The following is a 21,283-nucleotide window of genomic DNA, read 5'->3' on the forward strand; positions in this document are numbered from 1 at the left end:
TTCCAATTAACCTCATCTGGTGGTTAGTGTTCCCCTTTCACCTTTAGTGTGAGAATCCCAGTCCCAAAACATCAAAGTAAGAAAGACTCTGGAAGACGGAAGCATTTCTTTATCTGTTGTGAAGTGGAAGAAGTTACCCACGACGTCTTGCCAGACTTCACGTAACATTGTTAGGCTGAAGATCAACGGTATTCTCACCTGTGTATCGCGAAGTAGTCAAAAGATATTTCAAAAAGCAAAACGCAACTTTGAAATAGGTGCCAGCTTATGCATTCATTGCCACGTTTCTCAGCCCCAAGTGTGTCAGAATCATCAGCAGGACTTGTGCGAACGCGGCTGGCTGGACTGTGAGTCCCGATTTCTGGGTGGGGGCTGAAAATCTGCCTTTTAGGCCCCTAGGTCATGTCAACCACGCCGCTGTAACACAACCCCTAGGACTGTCCCTCTGCAAAACATGGCGGTGGGACAGGCACCTGGATGGAGGCAGGAGACCTGTGTTTCCGATGTTGCTCTAGCTAAGTGCATCTTGGACCCTCACTGTATTTCCACCAGGACTTCCTGAGCACCTACTATGTGCATGGAGCAGAAAAGTCTTTAAGAACTTCCCAAGGCATAGCTGGAGCCAGATCTGTCCAAGTTGCTACATTTACCAGGTCATGCCGCGAGTCATAAAGGGGTACAAATGCTATGACGGGGTTCAGAAGAAAGGTAAGTGCAAGTGTGAACAGCCATGGTGATGGTGACACCCTAGTGGAGATAAGGGTGAGGCCATGGGGACCGTGGGGACCCAGAAGACACTTCTGGGGAGGAGGGTGGCATGCTCACCCAGATTTAAGCAAAAAAGGGGGAACTTACTACCTCTGGCAACTGCAAAGCCAGTGATGAAGGCAGTCCTTCACCTCTCAGCTCTGCTTTCTCATACTGCCATAATTCCCTGACAGGACCCAACCATGGGACACAGATGTCACCCCCAGCCCTGGCTTTACCTTCCATGTAAGTACCTTGTGCTAATCGACTGTGCCACTAGAACCGCCTAGCTTTACTTTCTAGGGACATAGGAACTCTAAGACCTGAGGGTGACACACATTGTCCATCATGATGAGTTGGGGACTTGAGGACACTGGACAAGCCTGGGTCACATGGATGTGCAGTGAGACCAAGCCCCCCAAGCCCCCGCCCCCTAAACACCCCCAGCCCTCATGGAGTTGAGCTAGTTCTTAAAAAAAAAACAACAGGGTGCTCTTCTCAGGGAGTCTCTACTTCAGGATACCATACAGGAAACAATGAAGTTACCACACAGATGAACCACCTGCTGGGATCCAAAAGCTCTCAGAGGGAAACCAGTGTAGCAAAATATCCCTCCTCACCCTCAGCCCTTTGCCGGTGGCTCTGGCATAATCTGGCTTCCGTTCTCCAGGATGCCCCAGTCCACGGCGCCTCTGTTCTATAGTGGCCAGGAGCCCACATGGGACCTGTCCACATCTTGGAGGTGGGTAAGCCCCTCCAGGCCGTCTCTGACGTGTGTCACCTCCAAGTGTCTCATCAGGGTGGGTGGGGTCGGCTAGCTGCCCTGTAGATGTTCCCCTTGCTGCTGTCCTGGAAGGCATCTCGCCTTGGGGAAGGCACTGCAGCCTGGCCCTGTGGGGGTTGCTGTGGCTCCCACTGGGCTCCAAGCAAGCGAAGTCACGCAGCGGTGGCACTGCCACTCGCCGTGCCCCACCCCTGACTGCTTCCTCCAAGGCTCCTGGAAGGGAAGCAGGACCCACAGTGGTAGAGGGGCTGTCTCTCCACCAGGCCCTGATGCTTCTCTTCCCTCAGGAGGTGTGAGGACGTATATACACCTGCCTGCAGGCGGCCCCGAAGAAATGGGAGCTGCCTTCCTTCCCCTGCCCAGGGCCCTGCACTACTCCAGGGTTACACAGCTCAGAGGACCCTCTGGCCCGAGAGGCAGGCCCCTCCCCACCCAATCTGAGTGGAACAGCACCGGAGCTCCGGACGACATTCGTTCCTTCCGTGGGACCCCAGACCTAGGGCTCCTCTGACATGCCAGGGGCAGCTGGGAAAAGGCACCAGCCAGCATCAGCACGGCTGCCTCTGGACTTCTGTGCAGAGACCCTACAGGGCCTTGCTTGTGGCTTCTAGGGCCAGCCTTCCTCATGGTCCCCAAAGCTGCCCACAAAGGACTGGAAGATACAGGTCTAAACAGGAGCACCCACACCTCCACTCCAGGATGGACGGCTTCAAACTGAGGCTTGAGTCTGGGCACGCCTCGGCTCAGAGTGAAGATACCCACGGGGCTGGGTTTCTAAGACTGGGTCTCCTCACAGATCACCAGTTGCGTGGGTTCTGCAGGGAATGGGTTAACTTCATCCCTTGGCTTGCTTCTCTGAAGCCATTTTACTGCCCATCATCATCCCATCCAAATGTGGAGGAGGAACAGAGGCTTCCCCTCAACTTGACAGTTCACTTTCCTGACAGTGGCACATCTGGCAGGGCCCACCAGAGCTACAGGAAGAGCTCCAACTCCTCCTGTGCTATGCCCCTTTTCTCTATTAAATACAGAATTTGCGGGGCTGGGGATTTAGCTCAGTGGCAAAGCACCGGCCTGGCAAGCGCAAGGTCGTGAGTTTGGTTCCCGGTACCGGAGAAAAAACCAAAAAAAAAAAAAAAAAAAAAATTTGCTGATAAAGTATAGAGTGTAGGAAAATGTTTTATAGCACATCTGGCAGTTTGAATGTCATTTACAAGAGCTATAAATTGATGTGCTAGCATTTCCTGTTATCAAAGTGTTTAAATAAACCAATACATGGTACAACTCTCCTAAATTTGGAATCATAATCTGTCTGACTTAAACAGACAATGAGTTATCTAGCCACACTTTCTCTAAAGTCTGGGTGAATTAGACATGACCAATGATGCCAAGCCTGTAAAGACTAAAGATAAAATATCTATAACTAGTATAAAGGATGGCCTAGATTACTAGGAAATCTCATTAAAAGCATTTCAATAACAAAGTCTAGTCAATTTTATGTTAGGAAAAGGAATCCTTTAAGTGGCTATAAAAATTATTATGCAACATCAAAAATTATAAGATCTATTTTTAACAGAATTACATTTGTTCCTTACAAAGAGATCACCCGGAATTGGGCAACTAAGGAAATTTATGAAAATATTCACAGTAATGGCAACTACCCTCACGCACATTAGCTAATATACCTCCACTAAGGGAAAGAGGAAGAGTGAAGAAAACAAAGAACTGTATTTTGTGTGTGTTATGGCTTGAGTCTGGATGTCCCCCAGGGCTTTATGTGCTCCTGAGTGGAGCTTTTCTGGAGGTGGCTGGATCATGGGTGTAGGATTCCTAACTTGGCTTAGTATAGTTCTGTGTGTGGATAATGGAAGCTCCACCCTGGGTGTGGGTGGCACCACCCAAAAGGCTTGTAGCCTGGATGGAACATAAAGGGAAAGATGGAAGGCAGGCTGCTTGCTACTTTGTCGTCTCCTTCCTGCTCTGCCATGGACTGTCTCTCCTCTTCCATGCCATCCTTCCGTGACGCCAGCCAACTATGGTCTGAAACCTTTAAGTTAAATAAACCTGTCCTCCTTTAACTTTGGGCATCAGGTATTTTGCTTCAGCAATGAGAAAGGTAATTAAGACAATAAGGTACAGGGCATAACTTGCACTAACATTTATTTTATAAAGGGTGATGCCACTGGATATACTGTCACACATCTGTAATCCCAAGCACTCTGGGAGGTTAAGGCAAAAGGATCGTGAGTTCAAGCCCAACTGGGGCAACTAAGCAGTTTAGTGAGAACCCATTTGAAAATAAAAACTAAAACTAAAACAAAAGCAAAAAGAAAAAACAAAAACCAGGGCTGGGGATGTCAAAGGTCCTGGATTAAATCCTCAGTACTGAAAATTAAATGAATAAATGAAGGGGGTTCCAATGCTGAGGGAGATGAAGTAGGAGGTTTAAAGGTTGACTGCCGATATGATTGTGTTCTTAGATAATCCCGCAACGCACCAAAAAGCAGCCACTCTCTCAAGCACAGTCTCTCCAGATGATGCTAAGCACTGCAGTTCAGGGCAGAGATCAGAAATTTGCACATGATGCTTGTGTGGAGCATATGTGGAGCACGTGTGGAACACGCATCGGCACTGTCAGGACAGGTAGAGAGTGAGTCTGGAAGCGGGTGCTTGGTGTCAGCACCCCCACCATGGTCTGCATGTTGCGTCCAGCACTGACTGCTGGTCTGACCACAGCGCACATCTTCCCATTGGGGCCACACACTGGGAAGTAAGAAATAACTCACTATTGCAGTGTTTATGGTAATGTCTTACATTGAGCCAGATTCAGTTAAAAAAAAAAAAAAAAACCTCTGAAAATTCGTTCTTTAACATCTTCTTGAAAATATTTATATGGATTAACTTTATTGAAAGTGAATGCACAGAGAACCACCAAGAGGTGTTCCCAGGACTACACCCCGGTGGTCCTTGCTAATTCGCTGTGAAGGGAAGCACCCACCCACACCGTGGGAGCTACTTATTCTTGCTGAGTGTCCTCTGCTTCTCCGCATGCTCCACAATCTTCTCCTCCACATGGAGCCCCTTTCGCTTGCGCACGGCGTTCATGTACTTCCGGGCCTGGTTCTCAGAGTCCGCCTTCTCCCCGAAGTGCAGGTACTCCTCCTCCGTGGTGGGCACCCAGAAGGGGTCACTGGGGATGACCTTGTCAAAGAAGGCAACAGAAAAATGTGTCATACATTTAGCTAGTGAAAAAAGTTGGGCGATGAACATACAGTTAAACTTGCTAAGAACCATCGGAGCTGCGGACAGAGCAAGTCTAATAAAGCCTGCAGCATCTGTACGATTCTGTGCCTCACAGAGTCCCTTGAAAACACTAAGAAAGAAAAGTAATCTTTAATAAAAATCCTTAAAATGTTCTCCTTTTGCCTTGGACATATCCGAGTGCTAGTGTCTGCAGCCATTTGGCCTTCGTCCTGACAAAGATCAACACACACAAACATAGTTCTGGTTATTCGGAGCATCTGCTCTAGAATCAGTCACCCTGGTGAGCTGCAGCAGGCGGGCCCTGGCAAACACAGGCAGCCACTCTTCCTCTCCTCAGCCCACACTGTTTATTGCCCGATGCTCAGAAAGACAAGTCTAGGGAAGCACGCCCAGATCAGCCGCTCTGGGAGGCTACGCCTGAAGGAGGAGGGAAAGGCAGATCTTGGAGAAGGGGAAGAGTCAGCCTACGGGCTCAGCCCTCGGGATGGCCGCAAGCTGAGCGGGCAGAAGACTGTGCATGTGCTGAATGCGCCGCATGGAGGAATGCTACCCCCAGGCCTTCCTCTATGAAGGGAAAGCCCCAGAACTGACACTGGCCTCTCCGCCTCCTCCCTCACAGCCCCGTGAACACTGACCTGGTTGCTAAGTGTGAGACAAGAGCAGCCGGGCCTCCTCTTTCTCCCTTGTTGCCCACAGGAAGTACACCATCTGCTGGGTTCCTGCAGCTGTGTAAGAGTAGGCTTTGCAGCGAGAACCCTGCCTGGCCCACTGTGTAACTACAGACCAGGCAGCAGGAAGCCCATTTGTCTACAAAAACCACATTTTCCAATATCAGCTTTATCAAGAAAAAAGGTGTAGACTCATCCTTTCTATCTCTTTTTGGTTATTTTTCTTATTTCTCAACTGGGGTAAAAGGTTATTTATTTGGTGGTCACAAATTCTACCACTTTTCAATTAAAAGAAAGATGAGAGAAAATCTATTTTTGAAATAGTCACCCTTCAACACTGAAAGGGAAAGTCTTGTTGGTCAGGAAGGGAAAGGATTTTGGAGGAAGAAAGAGACCATAGGAGTCACAGAGGTGAAAATCTCACCCACAGCCCACAGGAGCCAAGGCAGACATGAAACAAGGAGGGCCAGGCTCTTTCTGCCTACAGCCGTGGCCACAGCCACCATGGTTTTCAGGTGTGTGGGGCTGCCCTGCTCTCTGGAGCTGTGGCACACACGAGCTGCAGGCTGTGATTCGGAAGCAGCCACCTCTGGGACCAGACTCGCCTGTGTGAAGTCCGCTGTCCTGTGCTCTTGGTGCTGGTGAAGCACCTAGCTGAACCACAGTCAAGGATACAGCAGGAGCTCTGGTAGGCAGAGGACAGAGAATGAGGCCATCTTGAAAGGGCCAGCAGTGAGGCTACCCAGGGCAGAGCACAGGAAGGGGAAGACCACAGAGCACCATGGAAGACAGAAACCAGGCTCAACCAGGAAGAATTCCTCTGCAGCTCAGGAGATGCAAGAGCTACCTGAAGACAGCTGCACAGAGCGCACCCTTAGAACTCCGCAGGGAAATACATAAATGGCATGGACTGCACCACTGCTAAAGGAAATAACCAGAAACCCTAGAGAGAGAGAAAACAAACTCAGTAGGTAGGTTACACAAGGGACTGCTGAAAGGAGAATACACTATGAGAATTAGTAGACAGCCTTGGCACCCAGAATACATAAAGAACTCTCATAACACAACACGGAGGCAGTAGAAAACTCTTACATCGATCAAAGACTTGGGCAGACATTTCTCCAGAGACAGTGCACAAGGCCTACATGCAAACAAAAAGATGCACATTCTGGTCATTAGGAGAACACCAAATCAGAACCATGGTGAGACACCACTGCAGGCCTGCTAGCACAGCTTCAACTAAAAGTACTTTTTAAAAAAAAGAAAGATGTTGGCAGGCTGTGAAGAAATTGGAAGCCTCATACCCTGCTGGTTAGAATGTGAAATGCTATAGTTGCTGTCGGAGAAATTTGGCAGTTCCCCCAAAATTAAACATAAAATGGTCTTATGATCTGACAATTCCACTGCTGGGTATATACCCAAAGGAAACGTCTCTCCACGTTCAGTCCTTTCTTCCCAATAGCTTAAGAGTAGGAATGCCCAATGTCTACGCACGGATGAGTGGCTAGGTGAAACACAGCATATTACACAGCCATAAAAAGGAATGATCTGCTGACATATGTAATAACTCTGTGCTACGTGAGGTGAGACAAGAAAGGTCAGTATTACATGACTCCTGTGTTTAAATATCTGAACAGATAAATCCAGGGAGACAGAATGCAGATTAGGGGTTTACTAGCAACCAGGGGCAGGGAGGAAAGGTGAGACAGTGCTAATGGGAAAGGACTTGTACTGGAGTGGAGGGACTGATTTGGTAGTGGTGAATATACTAAATGTAAAAGAACTGTGTACTTCAAAATGGTTACTTTACAATATATGAATTTCATCTCAAATTATTTTTAAGACAGACTTATGAATACAGTACAGAGAGACAGAAATTTTCAAAAGTATGAAAGAAAAGTCAAAAGCCATAAAATACGTGTGAGGATTTCCCTGACAGGCAGTCTAACATCAAAGAACAAGACGAGTCCTTGGAGTGCACAGCCTGAGTCCTGAGCCACACAGCTGCCCCAGGCAGGGGCAGAGGGTGCTCAGCTCTGCTACCTGACACCATGGTAGGAGAGGGATGAGCGAGACCAGGCTCCCTGCATCTGGGCACCCAGGCAGACACAGAAAATCAGAGAAGCCAGATCACCTGCAGAAGAATATGCACTGGCCACAGCACAGACCAGGGCAAGAGAAGGTGCTACAGGTGCCCAAGAGGGAGCCCAGAAGTTTGTGCCTAGTGATGCTATCATCAGGGCACTAAGGAGGGTTTTTGAGGGCAGACTGGAAACACACTCATGCAAGCAAACGACAAGAACAAACGATCCAGAAGCAACAGCAGCCTGGAAGAAGTGACAGTGGCTGGAAGTGCAGGCTCCAGCTCTGGGGTACTTGACAGGGCATCTGCAGGATGGGCATAAGTACAGCTGGGAGTGAGAAAGGGGCGGGAAAGGGCCAATGGGAGACTGGATGGAACTCAGACTGAGAAGCTGCAGCCAAAAAGAGGGAGCCCCATCCTGAGGGTCTGAAGGCATGCACCCCAATTCTGCAGGCACATGCGTTCCTGGAGACCCAATTCCAATCTACCAGCTGCTGTGCCCAGCTTGGCCAGGCTCATCCACAGGCAGAGAATGTCACCATGACACCAGCCAGGTGAATCTGTGGCTCAGGGTCTGGATGGGGCAGTGTGAGGGTCAAAAGCCACTTGGGGGAGCACAAGGGAGCCTCATGGTGACGGGATGATTTGGCATCTTGACTGTGTTGGTGGTCCTTACACACACACAGCAAAAGACAGCAGAGTCTGGACCCGATGGTGTCCCAGAGCCACTGCCCCAGCCCTGACTGTGTAAGTAGCAAATGCTGCGGCATTATGGTCCCTGAGGCCAAGACACTTCTGACAGCAGGGTGATATGGAAATTAAGGAAAGCCATGCTGTGAGGCACCTGCCAGGGCTTTGCTTTGTGTGGCTCCAAAGCCTATGCCCTTCCCCTAAGAGTGACTGCAGGGACTGGACTCACCCACCTGGCACCTGGTGAGATCTGAACACACCATGCAGCTGGGTCGTGTCAGAGTCCTAGCATGGTGCTGTGCTACAGGGATGAGATGTCAACCCTGGGAGGACGGGAGCAGAGTGCATGGGATCTCTGTATATGTACTATTTTTGTAACTTCCTGGGGAAAAATTTTATTACAGGTTTCTGAGAGCCACCATCCACAGTTATAAATCTCTTCTGTCAGGATCACCTGTTAGAGGATGAGGTACAATTCCTAATACTTTGTAAAAAACCAAGCACATGAACCTCCTTAGGTGCTGACGCCTCTGCTCTGCTTGGGAGGAGGAGGTGGGAGAGCATGGTGTGCCTGCTCCTCACCCAATAAAGTGTATGAACTCAGAAGCAGGAGGGGCTGGCACTTCCGAAAGCTGGGAGAAGATGCCAAGCCACAGCAAACATAGCAGAGGGTCCCCAGTGCCAGCTCACCGCCAGCCCCTCCCTGCTCAGCTGTGAGATTGCCCACAAGCCCCTCAGCCCACCTTAGCTGGGTGGGATATAGAAATGTAATATCTTCGGATGCACAAGGACTAAGGGAGACCATCGGGTGATGTAAGGAGCCTGTCTTACTTTTGTCATTGCTGAGACAAAATACCTGACATCCATGAGTTAAGGGAGGAAAGCTTTATTTAGCTTGCAGTTTGTAGCAATTTAGTACATGTTGGCTGGCTCCAAGGCAGGTTGGCACTGCCAGGGAGAAATAGTTCATGGTGGGCAGAAGGTAGCAAAGCAAGCAAGCAAGCAAGGAACCTTAATAGCATTTATCTGCTTTTTAATATTCTATCTAGGCTACTGAGATTAGGGTGACACCAAATCAATCAGGGGACTGATTTTGTAGTCACACATTGACCTAGCATCCTTAATCCCAGCATTGCACCATGAATCAATCACACACTCTAGATCCAGCCACCTCTGATAAAGGCTCACTTGTGACCACCTGAGGCTTTGGGGGGACATCCAGACATAAGCCGTAACAGAGTCGTATCTGAACGGAGGAAGGCACATCACCACCCTCTCCACCACACTACTGTAAGGGGTGACATGAGTACAAGCCAAGGTCAGTGAAAGGCAAAAGGGAAGCACAGACAGTAGATGACCCTCTGTGCTCCTGCAAAACCAGCAGGGACCCTTTTGGAGATGCGGCTGCCAGCAGCTACGCACTGTGCTCTGCACCCTCTGCTCCCTGTCACGGCCAGGGAAAGTGCTCTGCTGTTGTCACCATGCTGCGTGTGCTAGGACCTGTGAAGTCATGTGCCTTTACATACTCAGGAAACCTGACAGGGCACACGGAAGGATACCTTCCTCTGGGGGCAGAGACTAGGCCAGCACCAAGGCTGTGTGGCCTCAACCCAGAGGGGCTGGCTCCTCACTGGTGCACACACCTCACACACACAATTCATGGGCCTGGAGCCAGAATGTACTTTTTCAACTCCACAGCCTGAAGTGGATGCCATCTTGTCATTCATAAGAAAGTGCCGCAGTGCAAGCTAGGCATTAAAAAAAAAGCCTAGGCAATAAAAAAAGCCTAGAAGGAAAAGGCATTGTGGGTACCACTGCCCCCAGTTTTATTGTAATGATGGAAGACAGGTGGGAACACCACATCCAAAAGAAGCTGTGGCATTCTTGGCACCTTTCCCTCCTCACCCAAGTGACCTGGAGTGCACCCTGGGGTGGTCCCTGCATGAAGCGTCCATCCACACGACATGCTGACACACATGGACAGCAGCCCTGGTTGGTCACATCTTTCCCTCCTTGCCTGTTATTAGCTCCTTTTCCTCCTTTCTCTCGTAGAAGGGTAAAACTTAGAAAGAAATTTTGAGATTGCTGACTTCAAAGGTTTCCTCATGGAAAATGCCTATAATTTTATTTTCTCTATTTTTTGAGGCACTTTATCTCAAAAGCTCTTGATTGTAAATTATATGGTATGGTAGAATACAAACGAGAAAACAGTGCCTTAGAGTGAGAAGCCAGATCTCAACAACTGTGTTATTTCTAAACCTAACTATGGGGGTAACCGAGACAGCCAAGAAATATCAGATCAATGACATTTAATTATAATGTCGCTTTTAAGACTTTCAAAGATTTGAAGCTTTTGGAACTAGGACCATGACAGGTGGCAAGACGACGACAGAAGGATGGTATAAAACTGGAGCAAAACTTTTCTTGACGACATTTTTCTCTAACATTATTTATTAAGAGACTGATTTTTAAGTAACAAGCTGTAACTAAGCCAGAAACTAATATTTTTTAAAAACTAAATGTTTAAGATCAATTTTCAACTCCCCTCCGCTTTTTAATTCTGAGAGATAAAAGGAAACTGGAAATCATCATGGCTTTCCTAACAAAAACAGCCTGAGTTAAAACCCTGCTGTTTTTATCCTAGCTGTCCCTAAACACCTATTCTCCTGTTTCTTCAGTAATAGATGAGCACATGGCCAGTGAGGCTCAGGGAGCGTAGGCACACTTTTCCTACACAGAGTCAGGTAGTGAACATTTTAGGGTTTGCAAATATGCTCTATCCCAACTACTCTGCCGGAAAGCACGTAAATGAGTAGATGTGTAAATGATCGGGTATCGTTGTATTCCAATAAAATGTCATCAGGTGGAGACTGTATTCCCCAGGGCCCTAGTGAGGTGGGGCTTGGTTAGATTAGGGTCACGATAACCCTGGGCAGTGTGTGTCCATGAAGGAAGGAACACGGCTGCTCTCCCGACCCCTTTCTTTGGGCTGCACAGGAGACACGATGGTAGGAGGTCAAGAGCGACTCTGGACCATCAGCGGAAGCCAAGTGCTGAGAATGTGGCCGCGTTGCCCTTAGAGTGAGCCACAGCCCACCCCAGATGCCTCCTCAGACTCCGAGGAAAAACAACCTTTGTCTTACTTGAGCCACTAGAGTTCATTATGCCTTGATACAGCACTCTTAACTGTTTCCTAACTAACATAATTTGCCAATTAGGAAATGAGGGAAACTTTCACTTTTAAGGACAAGACTATAAAATGATGAGAATTTTAAACAAAAAGCAGAATATATGAATTCAACTATGTCAATCTTCAGATAAAGATACCACTACAGCAATCTGAATGCTCACTCTGGGTCTGTCCTTACAGTCAGTCCCAGGGATTACTCATCCTACACTCTTCGTTCCGATCACACACTACCGCGCATCTTTCTGTGCCAGCGCCGATCAGGGCAATCTGCATGAGATGGACCACTTGCCGTGGCTAAGATATTCAGAGACAGGAGCTCTGACGGCAGTTCCCAGCAACGCCAGCACCAAGGAAGAATCTACTCTGTCTCTCAAGGTGATCACACTGGAGGGGAATAAACTGCCCTCTGGTTCTGTATGACTTACCCACGCTGCCTGGCAGTCACGCATCTGGTCACAAGGCTTGTACCAGAAGACTCTGAATTGCCGTTTTTCAACAGAGGCATCAGGATATGTTTACACTACAGACAGTTCCCACTCTTCAGGCACTGCCCTTCTTAATCTATTCCTTCTATTTCTTGCTGGTTTGTGTTTCATATAAAAGTTGAGTGCCAAAAACCAAAACCAAAACTGAAAAGCTAGAATTCTGAATAAATGGGAAATTACTACCCATACACTTGAGGACTAACAAATAACTTAAAATGTTTTCGGGCTACTGGTTTTTACATAATGACATGCAGCACTAAACTATATATTGTCTCTAATGTTCTTTTAAATTATTATTTTCTTATTGCCTTTAATGATTTGATCAATCTTCTATTCTTACATCTGGTAACCTGAGCAACTTCGTTGAAAATAACAATATGTAATATAACAACCACTGTTAATCCCTATCATTTGGTTTGAAACCCCGTATCATTTTTAATGTCCTTGCTTTGTTTTGTTTGTATTTTGCTATTGTTCTTTTTTGTACTATTTTCTTTAAAATTAAAAAAAAATAAAGTTATTCCTTTGTTCTCAAAAAAAAAAAAAAAAGAAATGCAGCACTGATATAAGCCAATAAAATCATTAAACCATCATTTAGTCTTCAAAGATACAAAATACAGGGAAAATTTCATAGAAAAATCACTGTTAAAATAGAAAGTCTGTACTGACCAAAGAAAATGTGATCTCAATCAGAACATTAATGCTGATTTGACCAAGCACAGAGAATGTGGCTTTTAAGGACAAACAGGAGTTGTAGGCTTGGGCTAGGAGCTCACTGGTGTCAGTTAGGTGGTATGAACTTGTCAACCAATCAAGTCTGTTCCGTCTAAGGCCAGCTCTTCCAAAGTGCCACCCTCCTTGCCTCTGCTGATTTACTTGATTATAAATTTCATTTTAAAAAGAAAATTCTTCCTCAACTATTTTCTTTCTACATTAGTCATTTAAATTTCAGCTCTCGGTTTAAAGTGTTCTTGAGAAAGGAGGTGAGAGAAATAAGAGCTGAGCATTGGGCCTAACCATGAGTTTTGCTGAAAGTTTAAGAACAAAGCACTGGACCATCTGTGTGCTGCACAGTGCAGTGTCACACTCCAGACAGCGGCCAGTACGAATGTGCTGCAGACACAGAGAACCACAGAAACAAGAACATGACCTTGGCCAGCGAGGGGCTTCCACGGTCAGGCTCCAGGTGGGATGGCTGCCATACTCTATCTCGGGGTGAAAAATCAGGGAGATCCTACAGTCTGTCCAAATCAGTGACAGAGGTAGTATCTGGAACAGGGACCATCTGACCTCAATGTTAATGCTTCCTCTAAATGACACACCTCCAGGTAAAAGTGAAGTTGCTTAAGTTCCCTACAAACAGGGACAACAAAAACTGCTTTCGGAAAACAATCTTCCTCCGCTCATCTTTTAGCTTACAGACTCTCCCCCCGAAGTGAGGCTGTTTCTGCAACCTGAGCTGCTTTTTGCACAGACCTCAGTTTCCCCAGCTGGCCTTTCCTCACCCTACACCCTGCGTGCTGCTTACAGTGACTTCCTGTGAGGACCTGCTCAGGGAGGCTGGCCTGATTCTCTATCGCCTCTTGTGACGATTTCCCCTCAACTTCAACAACACTGCATGAATAGTCTTTTCTTCCCTGCAACGTGGATCTGCTGCCTTCCTTTTTGATCATAGGTACGGTTTTCCCGCTCACCTACCTTTACCTACACTGACAGGGAGGTATTCTCCTGAGCCATCTCATTCCACAACACTTGAAACTATGTGGACCCCAAATCTCAGGAGGGCTGGAGAAGAGGTTATACAGGGTAACTTCAAACTACCCTTGCAAACACAGTTCCCCCTCTAAATGCAGGAAGCACTTTTTTCTCCTAGAAGAAAAGGAAGTTTCCCTTTCAAAAGCTCTGAAATTTCCTTTTAAAAATCTTATTAAATTTTTTTGTGCCTTCTGCTTTCTCCCACCCATCTGTCCTTGGAGGCTACGTGGCATGGATACATTTGCTGGCTACTGCTGGCCCTACGCAGGAAGCAGACCCACGGACGAGAAAGACAAACAAGGATGTGAGTCTTACCTCCCAGTGGCTGAACACCAGCTGCGGGCTGGCCAGGCCACTTGTCCTCTTCCTGATCTCATCAGCAAAACCAAAGCTTTCGGCGACAGGCAGCACTGCCTTGATGATGAACATGTCCGTCCCTTCTTTCATTTCTTCTTGAAGCACCCGGCCCTCTCTCTTCGACAGGACGGCATAGACTCGACCTGCAAAGCCAAAAATCTTTTAAATTCACTGACTGGTCATCTGACTTGAGCCACATAAGGACAAGATCACTTACCTGTCCTGTAACAATCCATTAATTATTAAGGCTTGGGCACTTAAGTGTTTATTTACAAAAATTAGAAATAAAAGATAGCAAACCTCAAAATTATACTACTCAAAGATAACCTCACATCATAGCATCAGAAGCAGGAGACTTTTCTTTTTTTTTTTTTTAACTGTTTTCTTTTTTGGTACTGGGAATCGAACTCAGAGCCTTGCGCTTGCCAGACAGGCGCTGTGCTGCTGAGCTACATCTCCAGTCCCAAAGCAGGAGACTTATAAAAGGACTTTTCAACATAATTACACCTAGGAGTTATCTCTGTATAAGAGACCCAATGAGATGGGCGTGACCTGGCTCTACAAGTCTTAAAATATTTTAACAACTATGAGACAATATTAATATGACGGCAGTGATCATTCTGATGACACAGGCTGTTTGGGTTGAGTAAGCAAATGCATGATGGCATTGTATAAATATGTGCTTATATTTTTCTCAAACTGGTAATATTTAAGTGGTATGGTATTATTAGTTTTATTCCGTGAGAAACTGATAGCATTTGGAGTCTTTCATGCCTGGTAACAGTTTCAAGTGTCAGATCACAAGAATTGTAGCAGATTCCCCTGGCTGACACTTTCAGGCACAGTTCTGCCTCAGATACAGGAGGGGAGGGGGAGACTGCCCCTTAGACTGGCATGTGTATGAATGTCTGTGGGTACTCAAAGTAACCTTTCCTAAAGGAAGCAGAAGGGACTGTAGAGAACAGAGATGAATTAAAAATCACAGAAAATCCCATGGAACTTGCCGTAGCTAGCAGACACTCTCATTAGAGCTTCCTCTTTCACCTATAGCTTAAAGAATCATTTCAATTACACCACCCGCCTATGCACATGTAATTGTACAGCATGGCGGTCAGGCAGGGTTACAGCCTTCCAGGTCCTCCTCTCCTCGGTCACAAGGCAATAACTCTGGCACACAGCCCACCTACCCATCGTCACCCTGTGCTTTAAACCAGGACTTGAGCACTACTGACTCGTTCTTCTCTCCAACAGACTTCCCTTAGTAGTGATCACTAGGAAGGATCAATAAAAACCATCTTCAGAACACTTACAGTGTCATGAGGCCTTATGGTTTTAAATAAAATGAATGAACAAATGAACAAACCTTGCATCAGTGATGAAAGGCACTGCCTCTACCCTGCTCCCCCAGCTGGCTACCATACCCTCATTTCTCCCTGCATGACCTCCAACACCAGTGCCCTGCTCTTGCCCTCTATTGAAAATGCTCCCTTGAAATCTCACAGAAATTTTCATATTTCTAACCTCATGGGTGCCTTTTTCTGAATTCTCATTCTGCATGATTTGTTTTTTATTAATTAAGTTTATTGGTGCACTTTAGATATACATAATGATCACATTCATCATAGAGAATTTGTACCTATACCTGATATAACTTGATTCTTTTTTTCCCCATTCCCCTACTCACCCTTTTACTGCTCTTTCCCTCCTTATTTATAAAAGCTTCATTTCCATTTTTCCTTCTTTTCCCTTCCTTCCTTTCCCCCTCCCTCCTTTTAGCCCCCCTTCCCATTTGAACGTTTTCTCCCTATTCTACAGTATCTATTATGCATTTTGGTCCTTATTTACACTTTCAGTTTCTCACACCAGAGAAACAATGCAGTAGTATCTGATGCTGTGGATCAGTGCCTGCTTTGCCAACCCTCGCCAGTCTCAGCATCACCCCCTTACACTCCTGGCCTCTCATCAGTGTTCTATTGTTCATCTCACTACTCCTGAGGTGTACACTTCTTCCTGTGAGTATTCTTTTGATATTTCATACTCTTCTTTGAACTCTTCCTATCAGAGAACCAATTTATTTGTGTGGTTTAAACTCATTTCATGGCTGAGACGTGTAAGTCTATCTCCAAGCCAACCCCCCTCACATACCAATCACAATGGCTGCCAGGGCATTGCCACTGTGGAATCCAACTTCCTTTTAAATCCAGTATGTCTGAGAATCACTGCCTACTGCAAAAGGCAATGCCACACTCCCAACTGTAGACATTTCTGTTGTTCTATGTACTAGCAATGCCAGAGTTATACAATCACAACAGCTGGCGGAGGGGAGGGGAGGAACTTAAGGATCTACAAGTTCTGTTCCATTAGTCACTTCAATTCTGTATGCAAATCCTAAAACTTAGTGGCCCCAAGGCAACACTCCATCTCCCTACAGCCCTAACACTCCTAACAGCCACACAACCCTTGGGCCTCAAATCTATTCCTCTTTAGTTTCTACCCAGGAGTCCCAGTTTCTACCCAGTTTTTATTAAATGGGACAAGTTTAACCCTTCTTCCACAGATCAGTCTTCTCTTTCCCAAATCAATCTCCTGCGACATGCTCTGTATTTTCTATACTATCTCAGCCACTTTCCTAGTTCGACTCCCATGATACCTGAAAATGAATACACTGTAGTACTTCTAGCCTGATAAGCTCTAAGAAAAGTAATACAACTATTATAATCATTAGTAATTCCCTTTAGGCTATATATTACTTGTCTGAGATATACAGAAAAAAAGTCTTACCTTAACAGCTACTGGGTATGCACTAGTAATCTTTATTCTTCTATCTCATACTAAGAAAAGTTTTAAGGTGATCAATGGAAGTAAATGTGAAACAACAGGGGTGAAAAGGATTGAGGAAGGAAGCTGAGGCGGGGGGACCAGCACAGGGAGCAAGTGGGGACAGGCTGCCAGGCTGCTGCTGCGGTGCAGGCCACAGTTCCTCCCTTTGTGGGTCATGCCAGTGGGCCTGGATCAGTAACTATAATTTGAAACCAAATATAATCATGGTACTTTTGAGCCATTTGATTTTAATTCCACTAAAACTACATTCCAAAACTGGGGCAGAGCAAGGCATCACTCAACAAAACACTCTAATAGAACGTCCCTAACACATGTGGCTCTCAACATAGGTATGTCCAATGCTTCAATGCACTCAGAGGCCCCTAAACCTGCCATTGTTACCACTGGGCAATTAACATGGCAAATCAAAGATAACGTCTGATCACATGGTCTGCTGGGCTCCAGACACTGCTCTTTCATTTGCTCGCTTGCTTAGAGAAAGATCCCAGGGTGTCCGGCTATATGAAGGGTACCAGGGAAGAATTCTTCAGAGGAACATAGAACAAGAGAGTTAATCACTTGGGATCGCTAGATCTGGGCTAGATTCTCACCGACTACACTATCAATGTCTCATTTCCATACCAGGCCCTGAGACTGGCAGTGACCAATGGTTTCAGCTCTTGTGAGAGCCACAGCCACAGACGGTGAGCACAGACCACGTGCTCTGAGTCAGGGAGACCGCTCCCTGCCCATAGCACCCTCAGACCTCACAGCTCCTGAAGCCAGCAACAAACAGTCTCAGTCCAATTCTATCTTGAATCTTCTAATCATTCATGGCCCATTAAGCAACAACTTGCTGTACGAGGTCTGATACCCCTAAGTTCAAAATACCGTCTCCCCGATCTGAGCTCTGCCGAACTTCATCTGTTCCGTCATGACATTACAGACTCTTATGCACACTGCCTTCTTCAACAGCACTAGGACTAACCTGTTGATTCTACGATCTTCAAAGGTAGAAGACAACTACAAGTATGCAATTGTCTTTTTCTCAGTTTAGGAAAGGAACGAACTGTTCGCAACACTGTTTTCACTAGTAGTAAGCCAACAGGAAACAATGTGCACTTCTAATTTGGGGTTGATGCCTAATGTAAATTACAGCACATCTAATTAGTAAGAATTCTTCTGAGATATTAAAACATGTATGTCCTAACAATGTCAGCATTCACTCCTAAACATAGAAACAGAACTACAATACTCATAGCTAGGATTAAAACTTTGGTACTGACAAACAAAAAGGAGTACTTTTCAATTGTGAGGTTACTGCCAAAGATTAAAAAAAGAAAAAATAAAATAACAGGTTAAAAAAAATACAGACAAATTACTACTCTCATGACAAGAAAGTAAAAATACAGAGTACTACAGATAGACAAAGAAGCCTATTAAAGGGAACTGTCATAGGTAAAAAAAAAAAAAAAAAATGAGAAAAGCAAAAGGGATTGTCTTGAGATTCTTTCCCCAGATAAAAAAAATTTTGAGATGATTATTTTCCTTCAAAATTTCCCATTTTGATCATATGCAATTCCACCCATTTATGAAAGCATTTATTATTTTATTGTCTTTGTGTATAAAGAACTAAACTTTAAAATTATTAAGGAAATTTATTTTGCTAAATAAAAACAAACTCTAAATACAACTTATGTCACTTTTTAGAGAATTAAAAGGAACGGTCAGTAAAGTCTGACATGTCTCAGAAGATATTTTAACAGGAAGATCCTACAGACAGGAAGCAAACCGAAGGAATACAGTTAACTCTCTTCATGTCTTTTTCCACTTGAAGTGGCTGATTTAGAAAGAAAAAGGCAAACAGCCAACCACGCTGATAGACCTGGGACTCCAGAGACTGGCTGTCAACACCAAAGAGCTCCTCAAAAGCAACAAGAGAAGAGGCCCCAGAGGAGACTGTCCAGACTAAGCAGAAGAACCTCAAACCACTTCAGAGGAAAAAACAAGTTCAGATCAGACCTAAACAGTTTCTTTGTAAGGCAGCATTGTGACAGCCAGTTCATAACAGGAAATGTGTTAAGAAATGGTACCAGGGACAAGGTCCAGAGACAGTATACAGATCAACCCCCAGCCACACAGCTGCCACAGCAGGGAAATACATGGGAGTTCATAGCAGGTGTGTGTGGGGTTGTCAAGGCCTGGCACAATGGGAACTGCAGTGGGTAAGGCAAGGCAGAGAGGTACCCTGTCCCAGAGAGAAGAGGACAAATAACCCCAACGACCATGACAAGTCTCTCTGCCCAGAAAATAGCAGAGCAGTCTGAAGGGAAGACAAAGAAAGACAGGATAGGATAAAAGACTCAATGACAAATGGTATTTTGAGGTACTGTCCTAGGGAGGCTGATCACAGGCAGGGTCCAGGTGGTGATTTCCTATTAGAAACGAGAAAATGGACAGAGAGGGATGACTCGACAGTGTGCTAGGAATTTCAATCTGATAAATGCCAACAGCAGATTCTGGCTTCACAGGGCATGCTGAAAATCTGTCTTTTCAGAAAACAAAAGTATAAATGCCACTTGAAATGGCTCACATAGAAGTGCTGGCCATTTGGAGAAAAAATGTACTCCCATTATTTTGGAAGGAAAAACAGTTACCATCATCTTCAGAGAAAGGCAGAGCCCACAGCCTGTGGGATGATCACTTCAAACACACAGAGGACAATGGAAAAGAAACAACAGATTTTAATGTAATGGACCCTAAGGAGAGTCTAAAAAAATCAATCATGAATGACCCCAACACAAAGTTACATTAACCTAAGCTTTATCTATTGTAATTGCTAAGGTGATAATCAAGGGAATAGATATAGCAGACCTCAACTTTATCAAAACATCTGATTCATAACTTGCAGAGTTTTACTTCTTTGCAGAAAAGAACATGTGAAAAAAATAAAAAAGGAGCCAATGTGTGAAGATTAAAGTTTTTTGTTTTTTGTTTTTGTTTTTTGCCATTAAAACATTTTCCTTTACGTTATTGTCATGCTGGTAGGTAAATACAGGAGTTTATGAGACTACACAATTTCTACAATCTAACCAATCATCACCATGGGAAGACAATTTATTTTTAAAAACACAAATGGGGCTGACTCAAACTTTTCACATAAGGTAATGACAAGATGCAAGCCCTAAACTCCATTATAAGAAGTCTGTATCCCACGAGGGAGGTAACACATGTGTCTGTGTTCTTACTGGCTGGTTGACCTCTCTATGTTGACTAAGGATGGATGTCCACGGATAGGAATTGCAATGGTGACAGAGCACAAAAATCATGACAACCGCTGATGAAACATGTTGTGATTTACATCCTGATGTCCCTCAAGAGCCTCAGGCTCTCATAGGTAGGGTTTCTAAAAGAGGACTGGACCACGTGGGCAGGACCCAGAAGTATATAGTGTATCTCCCTCATGGGCAGTTCCTTCCTTCAGTCTCGGCTTTCTGGTTACCTCATGAACAGCTCTATTCCGCTCAGGTCCTTTTGCCATGCTGGTTCTTCTTTGGAGCCTGCTGACCATGGACTGAAACATGGGCCCAAACCAACCTCTCCTCCTTTAAGTTTTGGGTGCTGGGTAGTACTGTGTCCCAGCAGTGAGGAAAGTGACTAAGAAAAAAAGTAGAAAACCAACACTCTTCTCCAATTCAAGAAGTGCCAATGGAGTGAAAAGGATGGTGGTACATACAGCTACAAAGGACTGGGAGATGGACTCTAGGTTCAATACATAAAGACACAGACCGATCACAAAACTCAGGGTGAGCTGCCCATCTACAGAAATATTCAGAGGTGGTCCGAGAGACTAGAGAATGGCTCTGAAGTCTTCCTTTAAGGAAATGAAGGAATCAAGATTCTTTAATTCTATCTTTGCCTTAAGAAAGTTCTAAATGAAAATGCAGAATAACATGTAAAATCAGATGGGCATTCCCCAAACTAACCTATATATTCCGTGAGATGCTGACAGGTAGCTGTATCCACATGAAGTTGAGAAGCACTACACACTGCAGGTGACATCTAGAGACTCAGTTTACTGTACAGCACACACTGGCTTTAAGTAGTCTTGCAGCTACTAAATCTTGGTGACTTTGTTTAACACAGTTGTTTTTGAAATGCTGCTCTGGATGCTTGCTCAGCTTGTCTCACAGGAACCTCACTGTGAAGCAAGCCTAAATTTCGTAAATGGTGGTGGTGGTGCTATATGCCTGTAATCCCAGGAGGATCAAAAGATTGAGTACCGCCTGGGCAACTTAGCAAGACTGTTTCAAGGTGAAAACTAAAAATGGGCTGAGGATGTGGTTTAGTTGCAAAAGCCCTGCACTCAGTCTCCGGAAACAATTCCCCCAACAAAAGCTTAAGTTTCTGCTTTCAAGAGTTAACCAGCAAAAGCAGCTT

General features: G+C 45.4%; 1 protein-coding gene across 3 annotated transcripts in view; it reads right to left on the reverse strand.

The window, feature by feature from the left end:
* Positions 1-4,390: 4,390 nt before the first annotated feature.
* Positions 4,391-21,283, reverse strand: part of Eftud1 (elongation factor Tu GTP binding domain containing 1) — a 131,481-nt gene continuing 114,588 nt past the window's right edge. For 2 of the 3 annotated variants that reach the window (XM_013512538.1, XM_005381460.2), the window contains 2 exons: positions 13,982-14,166; positions 4,398-4,732 (listed from right to left, as the gene is read on the reverse strand). In XM_013512538.1, the coding sequence (XP_013367992.1) occupies positions 4,544-4,732; positions 13,982-14,166 (374 nt within the window). In that variant the 3' untranslated portion in view covers positions 4,398-4,543. Of the gene's footprint in view, positions 4,733-13,981; positions 14,167-21,283 lie in introns of all 3 variants that reach the window. The other variant, XM_005381461.2, reaches the window with a different exon arrangement.

Source organism: Chinchilla lanigera, unplaced genomic scaffold (assembly GCF_000276665.1).
Source record: "Chinchilla lanigera isolate Chin_1 unplaced genomic scaffold, ChiLan1.0 scaffold00015, whole genome shotgun sequence".
NCBI lineage: Eukaryota > Metazoa > Chordata > Mammalia > Rodentia > Chinchillidae > Chinchilla > Chinchilla lanigera.